This window comes from Geotrypetes seraphini, chromosome 8 (assembly GCF_902459505.1).
Source record: "Geotrypetes seraphini chromosome 8, aGeoSer1.1, whole genome shotgun sequence".
Lineage (NCBI taxonomy): Eukaryota > Metazoa > Chordata > Amphibia > Gymnophiona > Dermophiidae > Geotrypetes > Geotrypetes seraphini.
In genome coordinates, this window is record NC_047091.1 from 106,971,113 (window position 1) to 106,990,606 (window position 19,494).

Here is a 19,494-nt window from a genome sequence, read left to right on the forward strand (position 1 = left end):
TGTTGGCATTGTAAGTAGCATAATGTGTATCATTTTAATACTTTTACTCCTGTAAATTATCTATTGCCTATATTAGAGCCCAACTAAATTTCAATTTGTTTCGGCACTGAAATCAACCTGAAATCCAAATTTAGGTTTCAGCTGAAAATGCAAGTAGAATTTTGGATAAAACAGAGACCCCTACCTCCCAGGTGAGATTACTCTCTATCTTCGCCCACCTGAAGGAGTTCCCTGGGCTTACCTTTAAACCTTCTGGCAGTCTAGTTGGGTCTTCAGGGCAAGAGCGATTCCCAGTCGCTTTTGCCTTTGTGGTTTCAGCAGCCAAAATGGCTGCTGGGATGTCCTGTCACAGCAAGTCCTGGTGGCCATCTTGGGATTGGAAGCAGCATAAGCATGATTGACTGGAGGTTATTTCTGCCAATGCTGCTTCCATTCTCAAAATGGCCACCAGGCATCCTGTGGCAGCCTTGAAGAGGTTTAAAATAGGTCCAGGGAGGGCCTTTGGAAGGTGGGAAGGGGATGCTGGATTAATTTTCAACTGAAACTGAACTGTTGCTGGTTTGGTTGTGGTTGAACCCGAGAATTCCGGTTTCGGTCAGCCTCTAGCCTATCACCTTGGGTGAAGCTTTTCACAAAGATGGTAAATAAATCCTACTAAATTAATAAATACAACTTGAACCAGGTTGGCAGTAGTTATTTAGCTGAAGGAACAAGCTCTGATGCTTTTCTGTTTTTCCCTTACCTCAGAAGCGGTGCAAATAGAAGTCCCCTCAGATAGTGGGGACTTGGTGGCACCTGAAACAGAGTGTTTAGAGCATTTGTTTTTGCTAGGGCAGACACTTAGTGGGAGCAATAGGAAAGTGTTACAGGATCAATCAGTATTTGCCTCCCTCTGTGCACATTGGGATCAGAAGTAGCATGAGATGAGTCAGCCAAAGAAGTACTTGGTGCCTAGTCTGGTACATATAGGAAGGCCTTGGAAAGCAGCAGCTTGGTGAAGCACAGCACGACTACTTCTATTGTGATGATTGTTCCTAGTGAAGAGTCCACTGGAGCATCTAAGGGTATTGCAGCTGTTGCCATGGAGGAGCTTTAGGATGGTTGTCTCAGGCGTCTGCTGTTTTGGTGACCAGATCTGAGGTGGTAGATTAACAGATTTTGATGGGGGCAACTGGAGCTTGTTTCTTAGGGCAGTGTGTTCACTGACAAAAGCACGAGAGAGGTAGCTATTTTGTCATCTCGGAGGGAGTGCCGTTCACCACCACCCTTTGAAGCCTACCTCCAACCAGTTCCCAACCCATTTAGTCAATGTGTCGCCCAATCCTTTAGAACTCATCTTACTCAGCAACCTGCGGTGTGGTACGCTATCGAATGTTTTGCTAAAGTCCAGGTATACGATGTCCAGGGACTCCCCAACATCCAGCTTCCCCGTCACCCAGTCAAAGAAGCTGATCAGGTTGGATTGGCAGGATCTCCCCTTAGTAAATCCATGTTTACGGGGATCCCGTAGATTCTCCTCATTCAGGATCGTATCCAATTGGCATTTGATTAGAGTTTCCATTAGTTTGCTCACTATTGATGTGAGACTCACTGGTCTGTAGTTTGCTGTCTCCATCTTTGAGCCTTTCTTGTGGAGTGGAATGACGTTAGCCGTCTTCCAGTCCAACAGGACGCTGTCTGTACTAAGGGAGAGATTGAAGAGCACGGATAGCGGCTCCGCCAAGACATCACTCAACTCTCTGAGCACCCTGGGGTGCAGGTTGTCAGGCCCCATTGCCTTGTTAACCTTGAGCTTTGACAACTCACTGTAGACACTGCTGGGCATGAACTCAAAGTTACTAAATGGGTCAACTGAGTCAACCCTTGCCTGTAGCTGAGGGCCGTGCCCCAGCACCTCTCGGGTGAAGACTGAGCAGAAGTATTTGTGGATAAATTCCCAAAATATGCTTTTACACAAGGGATTCTGCAGCTATCCTTACTATTTTGAAAGATATGGGAGACATATAAGGTCTGACAAGAAGGGTATTACTACCAGAACGAAAGAAGTTATTCTGCCGTTGTATCGGGCGATAGTGTGTCCGCATCTGGAGTACTGCGTCCAATATTGGTCGCCATACCTTAAGAAGGATATGGCATTACTCAAGAGGGTTCAGAGGAGAGCGACACGTCTGATAAAAGGTATGGAAAACCTTTCATATGCTGAGAGATTGGAGAAACTGGGACTCTTTTCCCTGGAGAAGAGGAGACTTAGAGGGGATATGATAGAGACTTACAAGATCATGAAGGGCATAGAGAGAGTAGAGAGGGACAGATATTTCAAACTTTCAAAAAATAAGAGAACAAGAGAGCATTTGGAAAAGTTGAAAGGGGACATATTCAAAACGAATGCTAGGAAGTTTTTCTTTACCCAATATGTGGTGGACACCTGGAATGCGCTTCCAGTGGGCGTAATAGGGTAGAGTACGGTACTGGGGTTCAAGAAAGGATTGGACAATTTCCTGCTGGAAAAAGGGATAGAGGGGTATAGATAGAGGATTACTGCACAGGTCCTGGACCTGTTGGGCTGCTGCGTGAGCAGACTGCTGGGCACGATGGACCTCAGGTCTGACCCAATGGAGGCATTGCTTATGTTCTTATGACAAGTTCGCAAACTTGCCTCTGTGCACTTGTATTGGCAGCGCTATACAAATAACTTGGTAAGATTTCATAAGCTTGCTATATCAGTATTACAGCTGTGCTCGAATTGACTTGAGGTGGTGTCTTGCTGAGTGAAGTTTATTATTGTTGCCTGTTTTTGTGTGCCATCGCAAGAATGTCAGAGCTTGAATTAGAGCAATGAACAAACATTAAATTCCTTGTTAAACTTGGCAAGAGTGGAAGTGAAATCAGGGACATGTTACTCCAAGTTTAGGGGGATAATGCCATGAAGAAACTGCAAGTGTACAAATGGAGTAAACATTTTTTGGAGGGGAGAGAATGCATCGCTGATGAAGAAAGGTAAAGGCAGCCAGTAACAAGCAAAACTGATGAAAACATTGCAAAAATTTGTCAAATTGTGCATCAAAATCATTGGCTGACTGTGAGAAGTATAGCAGAGCAAGTATAAACATTGATAGAGAAACAGGAAAATCTTAACTGAAAATCTTGGCATGAGAAGGGTGTGTACAAAAACGGTCTCGAAGGAGCTCACTGATGAACAAAAGCAAAGGAGAGTCAAAGTTTGCCAAAACCATTTGGAGATGTAAGACAATGTTTTGGGCCGTTATCACTGGTGATGAAACATGGGTGTACCAATAGAACCCTGAAACAAAGTGTCAAAGTGCACAATGGATGCCAGCCAATTCTCCACAATCAAGAAAAGTTCCAAATCAAGAGTCAAAATGATGTTGCTAACCTTTTTTGATATTGGAGGGATTGTTCATTATGAATTTGTACCAACTGGACAAACAGTTAACCAAGTTTACTATTTGGAAGTGCTGAAAAGACTGCATAAAAAAGTTAGACAAAAATGACCTTAACTTTTTGCCAACAACTCGTGGTTCTTGGATCACGATAATGCACCAGCTCAAATGAAACTATCTGTGAGGGAACTTTTAGCCAGATAACAAATAACTGTATTGGAATACCTTCCCTATTCACCTAATCTAGCCCCCAATGACTTTTTTCTTTACCCGAAGATAAAGGAAATATTGGAAGAAAGACATTTTCATGACATTCAGACATCAAGGGTAATATGATGATGGCTCAGATGGACATTCCAGGAAAAAAGTTCCAAAATTGCTTTGAAGGGTGGACTAGGCGCTGGCATTGGTGCATAGCTTCCCAAGGGGAGTACTTCAAAGGTGATCGTAGTGATATTCAGCAATGAGGTATGTAGGATGAGTTTGCAAACTAATTGTCGGGCCTCATATTTCTTGTGACCGTGGTCATTGACTCACTATTTATGAATATAATAAGAGAAGTGCACATACCAGTTGAGTTCATTGTTGAATTAGCATCATTGGCTTTGTAATATGACCCTGTAATATGGGAAAGCTATTAGACTACTCAATAAAACATAAGAACATAAAAACATAAGCAATGCCTCCACTGGGTCAGACCTGAGGTCCATTGTGCCCAGCAGTCTGCTCACGCGGCGGCCCAACAGGTCCAGGACCTGTGCAGTAATCCTCTATCTATACCCCTCTATCCCTTTTTCCAGCAGGAAATTGTCCAATTCTTTCTTGAACCCCAGTACCGTACTCTGCCCTATTACGCCCTCTGGAAGCGCATTCCAGTTGTCCACCACACGTTGGGTAAAGAAAAACTACCTAGCATTCGTTTTGAATCTGTCCTCTTTCAACTTTTCCGAATGCCCTCTTGTTCTCTTATTTTTTGAAAGTTTGAAGAATCTGTCCCTCTCTGCTCTCTCTATGCCCTTCATGATCTTGTAAGTCTCTATCATATCCCCTCTAAGTCTCCTCTTCTAGGATCATGGAACATAAAAGTGCTAATAATAGATCTGCTATCGATGAACCATTAGTGCAACATTCCATTGACAGATCACATGTTTTTTGAAGATTCTTTTTTTGTTCTAATAAGGTCACATCCCACCTGGAGGGGTGGAGATTTTGATAAACTACTGTTACAAACAACAGAGACTGATTTATAGGTTTAATACATCAAATAGATTATACTGTGTTTTCATGATGTTATATAAGATTCTTTTTTAGCTATTCAGCTATACCTTCTCCGTATAACTCGCTGCATGGTTTATCTTTTATTTTTTTAATTGATTAATTGTTTTTTATTTATGTATTCATTTATTTGTGATTGATTCTTAGTATTGATTACTGCTTTGGTTACCATTTGTGTTTTATTTGAGATGTTTTGAAGATGTTATAGTATGCTTTTTTAAAGTATCAGGATGGCTTACTTGCTTTGTTATATTGGAATTTCTAATTGTTTTAAAAGCAAGTCTATGGTCTTGTAAACTCTTATTTGTTAAGATTTTAGATGTTCTTACTGGTTTTAAGATTATTTTTTATATGTTCCTCAATTTTTTTAAGGATATTTTTAGTTTCTGAGAACCCTACCATGGCTAGAATGCATAAGTGATATTGCTGTGACGCAGTGATGTCACTGGAACACATTCTTTTGAGATATATGTTCTACTACATTTTAACCTTTTTGAAAGGTTTTTTTTTTAAGATTTAAGTTGATTTTTCACAGCGTTCTAGGTAGTTATGGATTTTTAAACATCTCAGGATGATTTTTAGCAATTTGATTTAGAAAATTTAAACAGACTTTGATTTTTTTTAAAAAAATTTTTAGCCTGTCCTCCCAAAGTTGCTTCAAACAGATTACAAATCAAGGTACTCAAGCATTTTCCCTATCTGTCCCGGTGGACTCAAAGTCTATCTAAAGGACCTAGGGCAGTGGAGGATTAAGTGACTTGCCCAGAATCACAAGGAGCAGCGTGGGGTTTGAATCCACAACCTCAGGGCGCTGAGGCTAAAGCCAGTGTGGTTTTCAGCATGGGGAGTAGCCTAGTGGTAGAGCTGCTGCCTCTTCACCTAGAGGTTGTGCAATCAAATCCCAGGGCTGCTCCCTGTGATCCTGGACATAGAAACATAGAATATGACGGCAGAAGAGGGCCGGCGGCCCAACAAGTCTGCCCACTCAAGAACCCTCTCTCCTTGGTGTACCCATCTTTTATGCATAACTCTGTAGCATCCCCACCTGTTTGTCCCATCGACTTTTGAAGTCGAGTACACTACTAGCCTCGACCATGTGGCGTGGAAGTTTATTCCATCGATCAATCACCCGTTCGGTGAAGAAGTGTTTGCTAGTGTCACCGTGAAATCTTCCCCCCTTAAGTTTTAGCGGATGCCCTCTTGTTGCCGTGGGACCTGTAAGAAAAAATAATTCTTCCTCCACTTCAATGCGACCCGTGATGTATTTGAATGTTTCTATCATGTCCCCTCTTTCTCTGCGCTCCTCAAGAGAATATAGGCGCAGTCTGGTCAGACGTTCTTCATATGTGATGTCTTTAAGTCCTGAGATCATCCTAGTGGCCATTCTCTGGATCGACTCTATTCTCTTCACATCTTTTTGATAATGTGGCCTCCAAAACTGGACACAGTACTCCAGGTGAGGTCTCACCATGGATCTGTATAACGGTAGTATGATTTCAGACTTTCGGCTGATAAAGCTCCTTCTGATGCAACCCAGCATTTGTCTAGCCTTTGCTGAAGTTTTCTCCACCTGATTGGCAGCTTTCATATCTTCATCCTCCATTGACCTAGGTTCAAAAGTTCCACTGACTTTTTAAAATGGCTTTAAATCATCAGTGATCATTATTATTCATGACGTTAGGCTTTCACTGTTTAAGCCTTATTGTGTGCACATGCTAGCCTGTTTGTCATTTGACATGGATTTAGGAGACTGTGAGTATGCTTTCTTTGCTCTTGGTTTTAATTTAGTAGAGTTTTTTTTATCTTGGAACTTTGGAACATTATTAGTCTAGTTTGGACATCCCCTTGTTTTTATGTTGTTGTTTTTTGACAGTATTGCATTTTTGGAGTAAACTGTTCCTTTGCATCAGTTGGCTTTCATTTGTCGTGGAATCTGTTTCTGATCCTTTTACTGACTTTGATATGTTTTTATGTGGTCTCTTTTATTCAGAATGTTTTTATCCAGAAATTTGTATTAAATTCTGATTGTAATTTTAATGACAGTTATTGAATTTTCACAATTAAATGCCCCTGAAGCAGCTTTGTTTGGCAAAACACATCTAGCATTGTTGCTGGGAGCACTTTGAAGAAATCTGATATTAAGATTGTCTGCCAATTGTTGTATTCCGTTGGATTATTTGGTGGATCGCTTGCCGTGTTTCTTTCTCACAAACTTGAATAGGACCAGATTCAGAAAGGCTAGATGTTGTTGTCCAGGCAAGGGAAGTTCCTCCTAGCTGTCCTGTTTTCTAAATAAGTGGCTATCCCTTTTGTTTTAATTGGAAAAAGAACTCCCAAGGTCAAAAGAGCACAGTAGCCTAAAAGAACCAAGTGAGACTTTGGGGGTGCAAGTCTCAACAATGTGGATTGAAGCTTGGTTGTGACTAGTGGGTTCTAGAAGTAGTGTAAACAGATACACTGGCAAAATGGGCAGCAGTGATGGGCTCTCTGGAAAGAATACAAGCCTTGGGAGCAGTGGTTCATGTGCCCAAAGAAGATTGGAGAATGGGACATAATTTATTTTGTAGTCCTAAAGAAAGACGGTCTCATTCTGGATTTGAAGGATGTGAATCTAGCCTTCTGAATTCCACTTTTTTTGTATGGAGAAGTTAGTGATTTCAGTAGTGTATGAGGGGAAAGTTCCTCACAGGATTGAATTTCAAAGATGGATATCTACATATGATCATGTGATCAAAAAATATGATAAATGTTTCAGTAAAAAAATTCTTACAGTAAAAGACATATTGCCATTAATCCACCTCAAAATACTCCCCATAGCTTCAAATAAACTTATCCCATCATTCTTGCCAATTTCTGAAGCAGTTCTGGAAGTCCTCTTTCATGAGTGTCTTTAGTTGCACTGTCGTGACTGCCTTCAAGTTTCAAGTTTAATAAAAATTTGTTTGATCGCTTAATCAGAATTCTAAGCGATGTACATATTACTAAAATTACAAAATTTAGGGAACAATACAACAAATGACAAAACTTAAGTCTTACAAAACTAATGAGTAACACTACAGACCCATGAAACACAAGGAGATGAAGGGGAAGGAAATACAAATTGTTTGATAGTAAATAAGACGTTCAAGGGAAAAACAAGAGGGAAGGAAAAATCAGGCCCAATCCTAATGGACAATTCCAGTACAACTCTCTTGTAAGCAAGGAACAGATGTACATCCTTAATCTACTAGGATCTGGAGAGTCTTAATGTGCAGAGTGAGGTTTTTCTCCATTTTAAGCTTCAATTGTTCAGATCTTCTTATTTAAGATGCTCTGAAGAAGGGGCTTAATATGTAAAAAATTGGTTTCTAAGGTGCTCAATAAACAACTTATGTCAACTTAATGAATGTTTTCAATAATTTTCTAGTCTGTTTAATAGACCTCAGAACCACCACTCCTCCGTCCCACCGAAGTGTAATCACGGGGAGATGCAAGTGGTGCACTCCTCACCGGTCTATTTAATTTAAATTTTATATCATTCCTCCAATTTTTATACTTAAATTTACTTATCTTAGTAATGGCGAACTATCAGTTCTCACGGTAGACTGGCGGTAAGACCTGACATGTTTCACAATTGTTTCTTCAGGGGTCTGTCAAATGCCGTCGCCATCCAACTCTAATCAATCTTTGTTCGCCATTACTAAGATAAGTAAATTTAAGTATAAAAATTGGAGGAATGATATAAAATTTAAATTAAATAGACCGGTAAGGAGTGCTCCACTTGCATCTCCCCGTGATTACACTTCGGTGGGACGGAGGAGTGGTGGTTATGAGGTCTATTAAACAGACTAGAAAATTATTGAAAACATTCATTAAGTTGACATAAGTTGTTTATTGAGCACCTTAGAAACCATTTTTTAACATATTGAGCATTGATTGGTCTAAGGTAACATTTCAAGCCAGCTTTAGTTGGAACAGACGTCTGAAGAAGAGGCTTAGCATTAGTCTGGTGGGAGTCTTCTTAAAGGCTGTACCTAGACAGTGTATGTTTCCTTAAAGGTGTCACACATTTATGTTTACCAGTCTGTTCAGTGGTTCCTGCATGGAATCTAAATTTGGTACTAGTACTCTTGGGTCTATGTTCTTTAAACCTTTAAAAAAGGTGACCTTGAAATATCTGATCCTCTAAGATGGTGGTCTTGGTTACTGTCTGTTGAGCAAGGTGGATTTCAGAACTCCAAGCCTTACTCTGTCCAGAGCCCTTTATATTTTCCTGAAGCAGGGGTTTCTGAGCAACCACTTCCTCCTTTCTTCTGAAAGTGATGTCAATCTTTTTTGTATGGTCCATCCAATTCTGATTGACAAGGTGATTGCTATTGCTGTCCTTTCAACAATAAGATTGTGGTGATGAGTTTGTATTTCCATTTTGTGGACACTCATGGTATGGTATCTGGAGGTAAACAATGAATTTAGCAGGTTGGACTGCATATTTGTATTGCTCAGAGGTGCAGTAAAAGGTAAAGCTGCTACAAGTCTACTTTTGCAAATTGGCTTAAAGATGCAGTGGTTGTCAAGCATTTACTTTGTTACAGGAATACTGAAGAGCAGGTAGCTGCATGGTGTCTTTTATAGGGCAGGGTTTACAGAAATTGTCTCCATCTGCTGGCTGAGGGGTGCAAAAAATGTTCTGGACTGGTCTGTTTGGACATGAAGAAAGAAAATTAGCAGGTGTGATGAAATTTTTCCTGTCTTCTGCACCTGTTTGACATCTCTCCATTATGATCCCCACTTGTGCTGTAATCTCCGGAGCCCGAAAGTATAGTAAAGAGGATACCAAAACTTGGGTGGGTTGTGATTTTGTTATATAGAGATTGGTGTATATAACTTTGGGATTCCTTAGCTGCTGGTTGCAAATAACAGGTGTGGTTCTTGCCTATCTTTGAGATGACAGGATGTGGTGCTATTTCACTGTCTCTGCTACTTTCCTTTCCCAGTGCCTGGGCCATGTTCCTTGATCGACCTCAGCAGCAGTTGCAGCTTGTCCTCCTCCCACCGGCACTCTTCATTCCAGTCCCTGATAGCGAGGAGCAGCGTTTGGAGTTTGCTAAAGCTGTGCCAGAAGATGTCCAACCACACATCATATACGAAGAAGTCACTGATGTGTGGATAAATGTATGGAAGATGAAAGATTGATTTGGGGGCACATTATGATGTCGCTGTCTCATCTCATCTCCTCCCTTAGCTTTCTTTTCTGTCTGTTGGTTTTGATTCTAGTTATCTTTCTATGTAGGTTCATGACATCTTTTATCCCTTTGTCCAACCTGAGGGAGAGGATGAGGAAATTCACTTCATCAAAGCCAATGAATGTAAAACTGGCTTTTGCCATCTTTACCTCGTCACAGCTGTCTTAAAGAAGGGAGGATATGACTGGACACAGCCACACCTTCCTGGGGAAGGTGAGACATGCACTGCCTTTAACGTCACTTCATTTCTTCTGCTATAGCTGGCTCTTACCCTGCTTTATTTCCACCTCTCCTCTTCCCTTCCAGATGATTTCAAATGTCCTATCACAGAGGAGATTGCGCTGACCAGTGGTGAATGGGAGGTTTTGGCTCGACATGGATCAAAGGTACCCGCTATTCACTTCACTGGGCTGCAATAACTTTTCTCAGCTCATAGGATCAGACTGTGCTGCTGTTGAATGCCAGAAAACTTCATTTGCACCTTTCTGGGAGTTTTTAAAAATTACTTTTCTTTTGTGACCATTTAAATTACAGCTCTAGTTATCAAAGAATGGTGTGACTCAATAAAATACCCCTGCATTGCCTTCTGAAAGGTAGACAGAGGGAAAGAGACATGAAGACTGGTGCAAAATGCCCATTTCTGTATTTTATTTTATCCTTTTTTTAGTTGGTAGAGCACATTGCATCAGGAAGTTATGTGTTAGGGCTGTACTGAATATTCAATTCAATTTGGTCCTGAATAGTACCCCAATACATTATTGATAAATAGTGATTTAAGTTTGAATAAGAATAATCCAGGGCTCTACTGTGCTAAATTCTACTTAAGTAAACACTTGATCTCTGATTTCATGTTATTTGTTTTATCATTTGATATGATAAAAGCTCAATGCCAATTTATCTGGTTTAGATAGTCATATTCAGCCAAATAATAATTTTCATTATTCATATTTTACTGAATAGTAAAATATGCTATTTGGTACAGCTCTGAATTATACTTATTAATTCATGAGCATGAGCATTAGTTAATAAATGTATTAAGTTAGTCTGTTAAAGTATCATATTGTTTATCCGAGGACATGCAAGTAGCATATTCTCACATATGGGTGATGTCATCCACAGAGCACTGGTACAGACAGGACAGAATGTGTATTGTCTCTTTAAATCTTTGGAAGATCACCTGTCCTGCGCATACACCAGTGCCTTCTGGCCCATTAGCTTGCAGGACCATCAGTTCTCAGTTTTCCATTGAGCTGAGAAGCTGTATTTTTGGAGTTTCTCCAAGCGCATAAAAACTATTTTTTGTGCCTTCTCAATCCATTTTTTTTTTATATTTTCTTTGGTTTTGTTGTTTCATTTGTTTGTTGAAGAATTTTCATTTTTCAAGCCTTTGGACCCCTCTAAGCCTATTTTCAGGCTGGGAGTGTTGAACTTTTTTTGGATTCCTACCTACCTCCCCGGACCATTAAATTCGATCTTGCATCAGAGGTGTTCCCCTTGATGCCCAAGCCTCCAAACAGTTTCAAGCAGTGTACTTGGTGTCACAGGACTTCCTCGGCTACAGACCCACATAATTATTGTGTTCAGTGCCTAGGTCCGGGAGCACCATGATATTTCTTGCCAACTTTGTTCTAAGCTGCAAAAGAGGTCACTTAAGGCAAGACAGTTACAGTATGAAAAACTTTTCGGTACAGCTTCATTGACACCAGCACCTACAGAATTGACACCTCGGTCCACATCTGCTTCATTAGTGTTGCAACCCTTGGGGGACAATCGTAAGAAAGCTAAAAAGCATAATCACTTTTCTTTAGCACTCTCCAGACCAGTAGAGGTTAACTTTACGATTGGGTATATATCTAATCATGACCAGCAGGTGGAGACTGAAAACAAAACTTTGGGACAGTATATCCTAGCCCCTCCTCTCTATTTCCCTCAGTCTTCTTTCAGTCTCCAGCAGGTGTTGAGTGATCTGTACCCATCTCCCTTGGTAGGGCTGTTGGAATTTGTTTAGAGGTTTATTGTCCCTGTTTTTAGCTGGACGGAGCTTGGACGGACTCTGTTTGGGGGTTCGTCCGACCTCGGGGGTGTCAAACCCGGCGGGTCACGAGCGGGGTCCCTCCCCCCACTTCCTCCACCTCCCCATATTTTTTTAGAGGAGCCTCAGCAGTAAGCCTTGCCCCCTAAATCAAGCAAGGCATATTGCTTCGAGAGCCTGTGGAGTCTGTTCTGTAAAAAAAAAAAAAAAAAAAATCCTGAGGTAGTGCTGGTCTGGAGGGTTGTATCCCTTTAAGAAAACTGTATTTTACTGTATTTTTTCAACTAACCGGCACTTTTTTATCCCCGGTTGCCGGAGGACCGTGCCCGCCCGGTGTCTCGGGGTGGTGCGGCCCGGGGGCGTTTGCGGGAATTTCGCAAGTATCGCCCTGGGCGTGGGGCTGCTTCTTTCCAGTCTCCGGGGTTTTCCCGGGGTAGGTTCTTCCAGCGCATGCAGCCCTTTCGGGGGGCCCGTCGGGGGGCAGGGAATCCCTCCGTCGGTTCCCCCGCTTCCCGTCCTGCACAATGACGCCTTGCCGGCGCCCCCCTTGGTTCCGGTGGGGGCCCGGCTGCGCGACTTTTTTCCCAAATGGGCCGAGATCACGTCCGATCAGTGGGTCCTGGAGGTGGTGCGGGACGGTTATGCCCTGGAGTTCGCCCGCTCTCTGCCGGATTTTTTCCTCGCTTCTCCGTGTCAGACTCCTGGGAAGACGCTGGCGTTTCGCCAGACCCTTCAGCGCTTGCTAGATCTCAGGGCAGTAGTTCCAGTGCCCCCCCCGGAGTGGGGCACGGGCAGGTACTCCATTTACTTTGTGGTGCCCAAGAAGGAGGGGACTTTTCGGCCCATCCTCGATTTGAAAGGGGTCAACAGGGCTCTCAAGGTTCCCTCTTTCCGTATGGAAACGCTGCGGTCGGTCATTCTGGCGGTTCAGCCGGGGGAGTTTCTCACTTCTCTCGATCTGACGGAGGCCTACTTGCATGTTCCTATTCGGACCTCTCATCAGCGTTTCCTGCGCTTTGCGATCTTGGGTCGGCACTATCAGTTCTGTGCGCTTCCCTTTGGGCTGGCCACGGCTCCCCGGACGTTCACCAAGGTGATGGTGGTCGTCGCGGCAGCCTTGCGATCGGAGGGCATCCTGGTACACCCCTACCTGGACGACTGGTTAATTCGGGCCAAGTCGTTGCAGGAAAGCTCCCGGGTTACGGCTCGGGTGGTGGAGTTTCTCCGGTCGCTGGGCTGGGTGGTCAACCTTTCCAAGAGTCGGTTGGTTCCGGCTCAGCGTCTGGAGTACCTCGGGGTGCTGTTCGACACCTCCTTGGGGAAGGTCTTCCTCCCAGAGGCCCGGGTGAGCAAATTGCAGTCTCAGATTCGCCTGCTTTTGGCGTCCCGGTGTCCTCGGGCGCGAGATTTCCTCCAGGTCCTGGGGTCGATGGCGGCGTCCCTGGACGTGGTGAGGTGGGCGCGGGCCCACATGCGTCCTCTCCAGTATGCTCTGCTCCGGAGGTGGTCTCCCCAGAGGCACGGGATGGATGTTCCGGTTCCCCTGCGAGGCTTGGCGCGCTGCAGTCTGCGTTGGTGGCTCCGGACCCCTCACCTAGTTCAGGGGGTGGGTCTGGATCTTCCGCAGTGGACGGTGCTCCTTACGGATGCGAGTCTCCTGGGTTGGGGGGCCCAGTGTCTGGGTCACTCAGCTCAGGGAACCTGGTCCACGGAGGAGGCCTCCTGGTCGATCAACGTGTTGGAGACCAGGGCGGTCCGGCTAGCGCTGTTGGCTTTCCACTCCCTTTTGTTGGGCAAGTCGGTCAGAGTCCTGTCGGACAATGCCACGGCGGTGGCTTATGTCAATCGTCAGGGGGGCACCAAGAGCACTCTGGTGGCGCAGGAGGCGGCTCGGCTCATGGTTTGGGCGGAGTCGCATCTTCTGGACCTCTCGGCCTCTCACATTGCCGGGGTAGAAAACGTTCAGGCGGACTTCCTCAGTCGTCACTTCTTGGATCCGGGAGAGTGGTGTCTCGGCGCCGAGGCGTTTCAGTTGCTAGTGCGTGCTTGGGGGCAGCCCCTGATGGATCTGATGGCTACAAGTGGCAACGCCAAAGTACCCCGCTTCTTCAGTCGTCGCAGGGACGGTCTGGCCGAGGGTCTGGATGCTCTGGTCCAACCGTGGCCAACGGAGGGGCTGTTGTATGTGTTCCCTCCGTGGCCATTAGTAGGCAGAGTACTGCTTCGCATTGTTCGCCATCCGGGGCTGGTGGTCTTGGTGGCTCCGGATTGGCCTCGTCGTCCGTGGTATGCGGATCTGGTGAGGCATCTGGTGGCGGATCCTCTTCCTCTGCCTCTCGAGTGCGATCTTCTGACGCAGGGTCCCATTCCCATGTTCGACCCGTCTCCCTTTTGTCTTACGGCTTGGCTCTTGAAAGGGGCCGCCTGAGTAAGAAGGGATATTCCGACAAGGTGATCTCTACACTTTTGGGGTCCCGGAGGCTTTCTACCTCTCGGGCTTATGTACGGGTTTGGCGTCTTTTTGAGGAATGGTGCCGAGCGCGGGGAGTGGTCTCCTTTCGCGCTTCTCTGCCTAACATTCTAGAGTTTTTGCAGGATGGCCTGGATAGGGGCCTGGCCTGGTCTTCTCTTCGGGTTCATCTGGCGGCCCTGTCGGCTTTTCGGGGGCTGGTGACAGGTCAGCGTTTGTCAGCCATTCCTGATGTGATTCGCTTTCTTAGGGCGGCCAAGTTGATCAGGCCTCCCATAAGGCCCTCGATTCCCTCTTGGGATCTCAATCTGGTTCTCTCTGTTCTAGTGCGCCCTCCTTTCGAGCCGTTGGATGGCTGTTCGTTGAAGGACCTTACGCTGAAGTCGGTCTTTTTGGTGGCCATTACTTCCGCTAGACGGGTGTCTGAGCTACAGGCTTTCTCTTGTAGGGCTCCCTTCCTGGAGTTTTCGAAGGAGCGGGTTGTTTTGCGGCCTGTTCCTTCCTTTCTGCCGAAGGTAGTTTCTCCTTTTCATGTCAATCAATCGGTGGTCCTCCCGGTCTTGGGTAGTCGGGAGGGTTCTTCTGAGCAACGACAGCTGCGCAAGTTGGATGTCGGTCGGGTCCTCCATGCTTATGTGCAGCGGACCCGGGATTTTCGGAGCTCCGATCATCTCTTTGTGCTTCTGGCGGGTCCTCGTCGGGGGGCTGGCGCTTCTAAGGCTACTATTGCGCGTTGGATCAAGGAGATGATTGCTTCCGCTTATCTTCTGAGTAAGAAGCCGGTTCCGGAGTTTCTCAAGGCTCATTCCACTAGGGGTCAGGCGGCTTCTTGGGCTGAGTCGTCGCTCGTGCCTCCGGTGGATATTTGTAAGGCTGCGGTTTGGTCCTCCTTGCATTCATTTGTTCGGCATTATCGGGTAGATGTTCAGGCGCGTCGGGACGCGGTGTTCGGTGAGCGTGTTCTGGTATCGGCCCTTCGGGGGTCCCGCCCGTGAGAGGGACTGCTTTGGTACGTCCCAATCGTAAAGTTAACCTCTACTGGTCTGGAGAGTGCTAAAGAAGGAGAAATTAGGTTCTTACCTGCTAATTTACTTTCTTTTAGCTTCTCCAGACCAGTAGAGGTCCCCACCCTGTCTGTTGTTGTTGTTGTTGGGGCTGTTGCGCGGGCAGTTTTTGGTTTTTGCTGCGGGTTCTAGTATTTTTCTAGGGCCGGGGAGAATTGAAGAACAGCGGCTGTGGCTCGGCTGGCTTAGCTGGCGAGCTGTGGGGACCTTCTTCCTTCGGGAATTTCTCCTCTGCATTTTCCAACAGCATTTTTGGGTATGTTATTTGTTACTCCTTTCGGAGTATTGTTTTTTCTCTCTGTTGTTTTCCAGTTCTTGGTTCTGCTTGGCTATTCGGCAGACTGAGGGAAATAGAGAGGAGGGGCTAGGATATACTGTCCCAAAGTTTTGTTTTCAGTCTCCACCTGCTGGTCATGATTAGATATATACCCAATCGTAAAGTTAACCTCTACTGGTCTGGAGAAGCTAAAAGAAAGTAAATTAGCAGGTAAGAACCTAATTTCTCCTTCTCCTAGGCATGCAAGACTTCTTCCCAAGCATTGACTCCAGCATATTTGAAGCATAGATGCACCAAGATGATGTCACCATCATTACAACGAGTTTCTCCTCTGAGGTGTTCCTCGTCTAGACTCAGATGCTGTCCTTCTCAACTGGAAGGACAGGTTTCTCTATGCTTTCCCTCCAGTACATCTACTTAGGAAGACTCTATTCAAACTTTACTAAGAATAAGCCACCATGATTCTCATAGCACCTCAGTAGCCTTGGCAACTATGGTTTCCTCTCAACCTACAATCCAGTATATGGGAACCCATCACTCTTCAAGTCTTCCCAATGCTGCTAACACAGAACGAGGGCTCTGTTCTCCATTCCAATCTGTTTGTTAGCTCTCATAGCTTGGTTATCTCTCTAAGAGCCAATAGATACTTTTCCACTATCTGCATCAATGTCAACCATCATAGAAGCCTCTAGGAAACTCTCTATTCAGTGCTGCTGCTGTTTCAGGTGGACACGTTTTACAATCTGGTGTAATCTCAACTTACTGCATCCAACAACTTGTCCACTGCCATCAGTTCTGGACTATCTTCGGCACCTCTCTAATTCTGGTGTTAAAACTACTTCAGTCAGTACTCATCTGAGTGCTATAAGTGCTTTCTATACACTTCTGCATAAAAATCCATTATCAGTTCATCCTCTGGTTTCCAGAATCATGAAAGGGCTCTTTCATACCAAACCACCACTCAAGCCTCCTTCAGTTGCTTCGGAACTCAGTGTTATTCTTTCCACTCTAATGAAGCTTCCCTTTGAGCACTTTGTCTTCATCTCTCAAAACATCTCACGTAGAAAGTAATATTCCTCATGTCTATCACGTCTGCACTTTGAGTCAGTGAATATCAAGCACTTGTGTCAGATCCACCTTACACAACATTCTACCATGATAGGGTGGTCCTTTTCATTCACCCCAAGTTCTTCCTGAAAATTGTCTCTGAATTTCATCTCAACCAGTCTATAATGCTTCCTATCTTCTTTCAAAGACCATAGTCTCACCCTAGTGAGGCTGCATGCTCCACACGTTGGACTGTAAATGTGCTCTAGTTTATTATTTGGATTGGACAAAGCCTCAGAACTTCCACTCAGTTGTTCCTAACAGACTTGGAGCTCCTGTCATCAAAAGAACCATCTCCAAATGGTTGACGGACTGTATCTCCTTTTACTATGCTGAGGCTGGGCTGAGGCTTGAAAGCTGTGTCACTGCACAAAGTTCGAGCAATGGCGACTTCAGTAGCTCATCTGTGTTCCACTTCCACTGAGAACATCTGTAAAGCAGCCATTTGGTCCTCAGTTCATACCTTCATATCCCAATATTGTTTGGAGAATCATTCCAAACGGTTCAGCCAAGCAGTTCTAAAAAATGTATTCTCCACTTAGATGCCAATTTCCCTGCAACCCTTTTGGTTTAGCTAGGCTAATGGTAGCGGTCAAGACCCCTTTTCCTAGAGGCATGATCCTAGCAGCTAGGGAGCCGCATATGTGAGAATATGCTGCCTGCTTGTCTCACAACCATCCCAGCTCCCCTAATCATCTTCTTAGCTTTGTTACTGAACTGATGGTCCTGTGAGCTGACAGTGTGTGAGAAGGCACCAGCACATGTATTGTACGAGCGGTCTTCTAAAGGCTTAAAGTGACAGTACACTTTTTGATTGTTTATACTGGGGCTTCATGGAAGACAACATCCATATGTGAGAATATCTGTCTGCTGTCCTTGGATAACACCTGCTAGAGGTGAGTAACTATGCTATATTTGTTGAACTTAGTTCACACCTAAATGCAAGGACAAACAAGGCAAGGGATCATAAATACAAGTGTTACTATTCATAGTATGTCCATGATAAGGAGTTTAAAGACTCTTGCAATTAGTTTTAATTCTTTAAAAAAACCAAGAGGGAGATTCAGTGGCGTGAAATGCAAACTTCTCAGTGATGATTGCATACACTGAAATTGTTGCCTTTGGCCCCGAATAGTGTGCTGATGGATGGTTTTCTTTGTCTTTTTTATTTTTAAAGATCTGGGTGAATGAGAAAACTAAGCTGGTGTATTTCCAAGGCACTAAGGATACACCGTTAGAGCATCACCTTTATGTGACAAGTTATGAGTCTCCTGGAGAGGCGGTGAGGCTCACTACACCTGGATTCTCTCACAGCTGCTCCATGAGCCAGGTCAGTGTGTGGATATCTAGTAGGTAGTCTGCTGGCCTTCTGGTACAGGGAATAAAGGACCATTATATTAAATGCATTAACATAGGCTAGTAAATCTAACCCTTTGTACCTGAGGCAGTGTGGCGTGATGTGACTTGCCTGGGGTCACAGAGGAAGTTCAAATAGATAACCCAAGGATGTGATGCAAGTGGGTGGACATGGTAGTAGTTCTAAAATTAAATGGGGAAAGTACGGACCTGTGCCAATCTCACAAGGCTAAATTTGAGTCTGTGCCAGGAGTCGCACATCCTCTCTTGTACTAAATACACTTTGGGGCCATAGCGAGTGTAAGGGGAGCAGAGGTTTCCACTGATCATTTGCTTTCTGTACATCATGTTAGAATCTAGTCGCGATTTACTTTGTCTTATGTCCACAGAACTTTGATATGTTCATCAGTCACTACAGCAGTGTCAGTGCCCCTCCCTGTGTGCACGTCTACAGGCTGTGTGGTTCTGATGATGACTCACTGCACAAGCAGCCGGAGTTCTGGGCCAGCATGATGGAGGCAGCTGGTTAGTATTCTTGCTTATGAGAGCAAACAGAAAACCTAGGGAAGAATGGGGGCAATGTGTGATGCACTACAAGCTGCTGTGTATAGTGAGGGATCCAGTGACACTAGCCAAAACAACAAGCACAGTGTTCGAGGGGGTTCATGAAATTGCTTTTTGTATTGAAACTGACAGCAATGGATTCCTGTTGTCTTCGTATAATACCTGGATGTTCTCAGCTGTGTCAGCTTCTGCCTTTTTTCATAGTCTGAGGCCTCTCTGCATTTGGGCATCCTTTTGTTGCAGTGGAGGGGAGCCCATGTTTCACAGGGATGACAGAGTACTTGAGAATTGTGGTGTTGCTTCTGTTGTGTTTAGGCCCAGTTTCAGTCCACATCCAGAAGAATAAGCTGGTTCAAATTTGTGTCATTGAAATGCTGCTGTCAGAACAGCTTGGTTTACTCCTGATTCTTTATTGTCTAACTCTGGTGCCTTTTAGGTCAGGGAGACTTAATTTATTCTGATTCAGGAGACCTCTCTTACACTTTCTTTCCAGGTTGTCCTCCTTACTACGTTCCCCCTGAAGTCTTTGATTTCCGAACACAATCTGATGTAAAGCTCTATGGAATGGTTTATAAACCTCACAATGTCCTTCCTGGTAGGAAGCATCCCACGGTGCTCTTTGTGTATGGCGGACCCCAGGTAAGGAGACATTTTTAAGGTGCTATTGCACCTTTTGTCTTTCCATGCTCTCTTCTTTGTGACTGTTGCTGCTCCCCCTTAATTTAT

At 44.6% G+C, this 19,494-nt stretch overlaps 1 protein-coding gene across 5 annotated transcripts in view; it reads left to right on the forward strand.

Annotated features, from left to right (window-relative positions):
- DPP9 (dipeptidyl peptidase 9) overlaps positions 1-19,494 on the forward strand; it is a 96,656-nt gene that overhangs the window by 72,952 nt on the left and 4,210 nt on the right. For all 5 annotated transcript variants that reach the window (XM_033954909.1, XM_033954912.1, XM_033954911.1 and 2 more), the window contains 6 exons: positions 9,650-9,827; positions 9,946-10,111; positions 10,205-10,284; positions 18,026-18,178; positions 18,594-18,729; positions 19,262-19,407. In XM_033954909.1, coding sequence (XP_033810800.1) covers positions 9,650-9,827; positions 9,946-10,111; positions 10,205-10,284; positions 18,026-18,178; positions 18,594-18,729; positions 19,262-19,407 — 859 coding nt within the window. The remainder of the gene's footprint in view (positions 1-9,649; positions 9,828-9,945; positions 10,112-10,204; positions 10,285-18,025; positions 18,179-18,593; positions 18,730-19,261; positions 19,408-19,494) is intronic.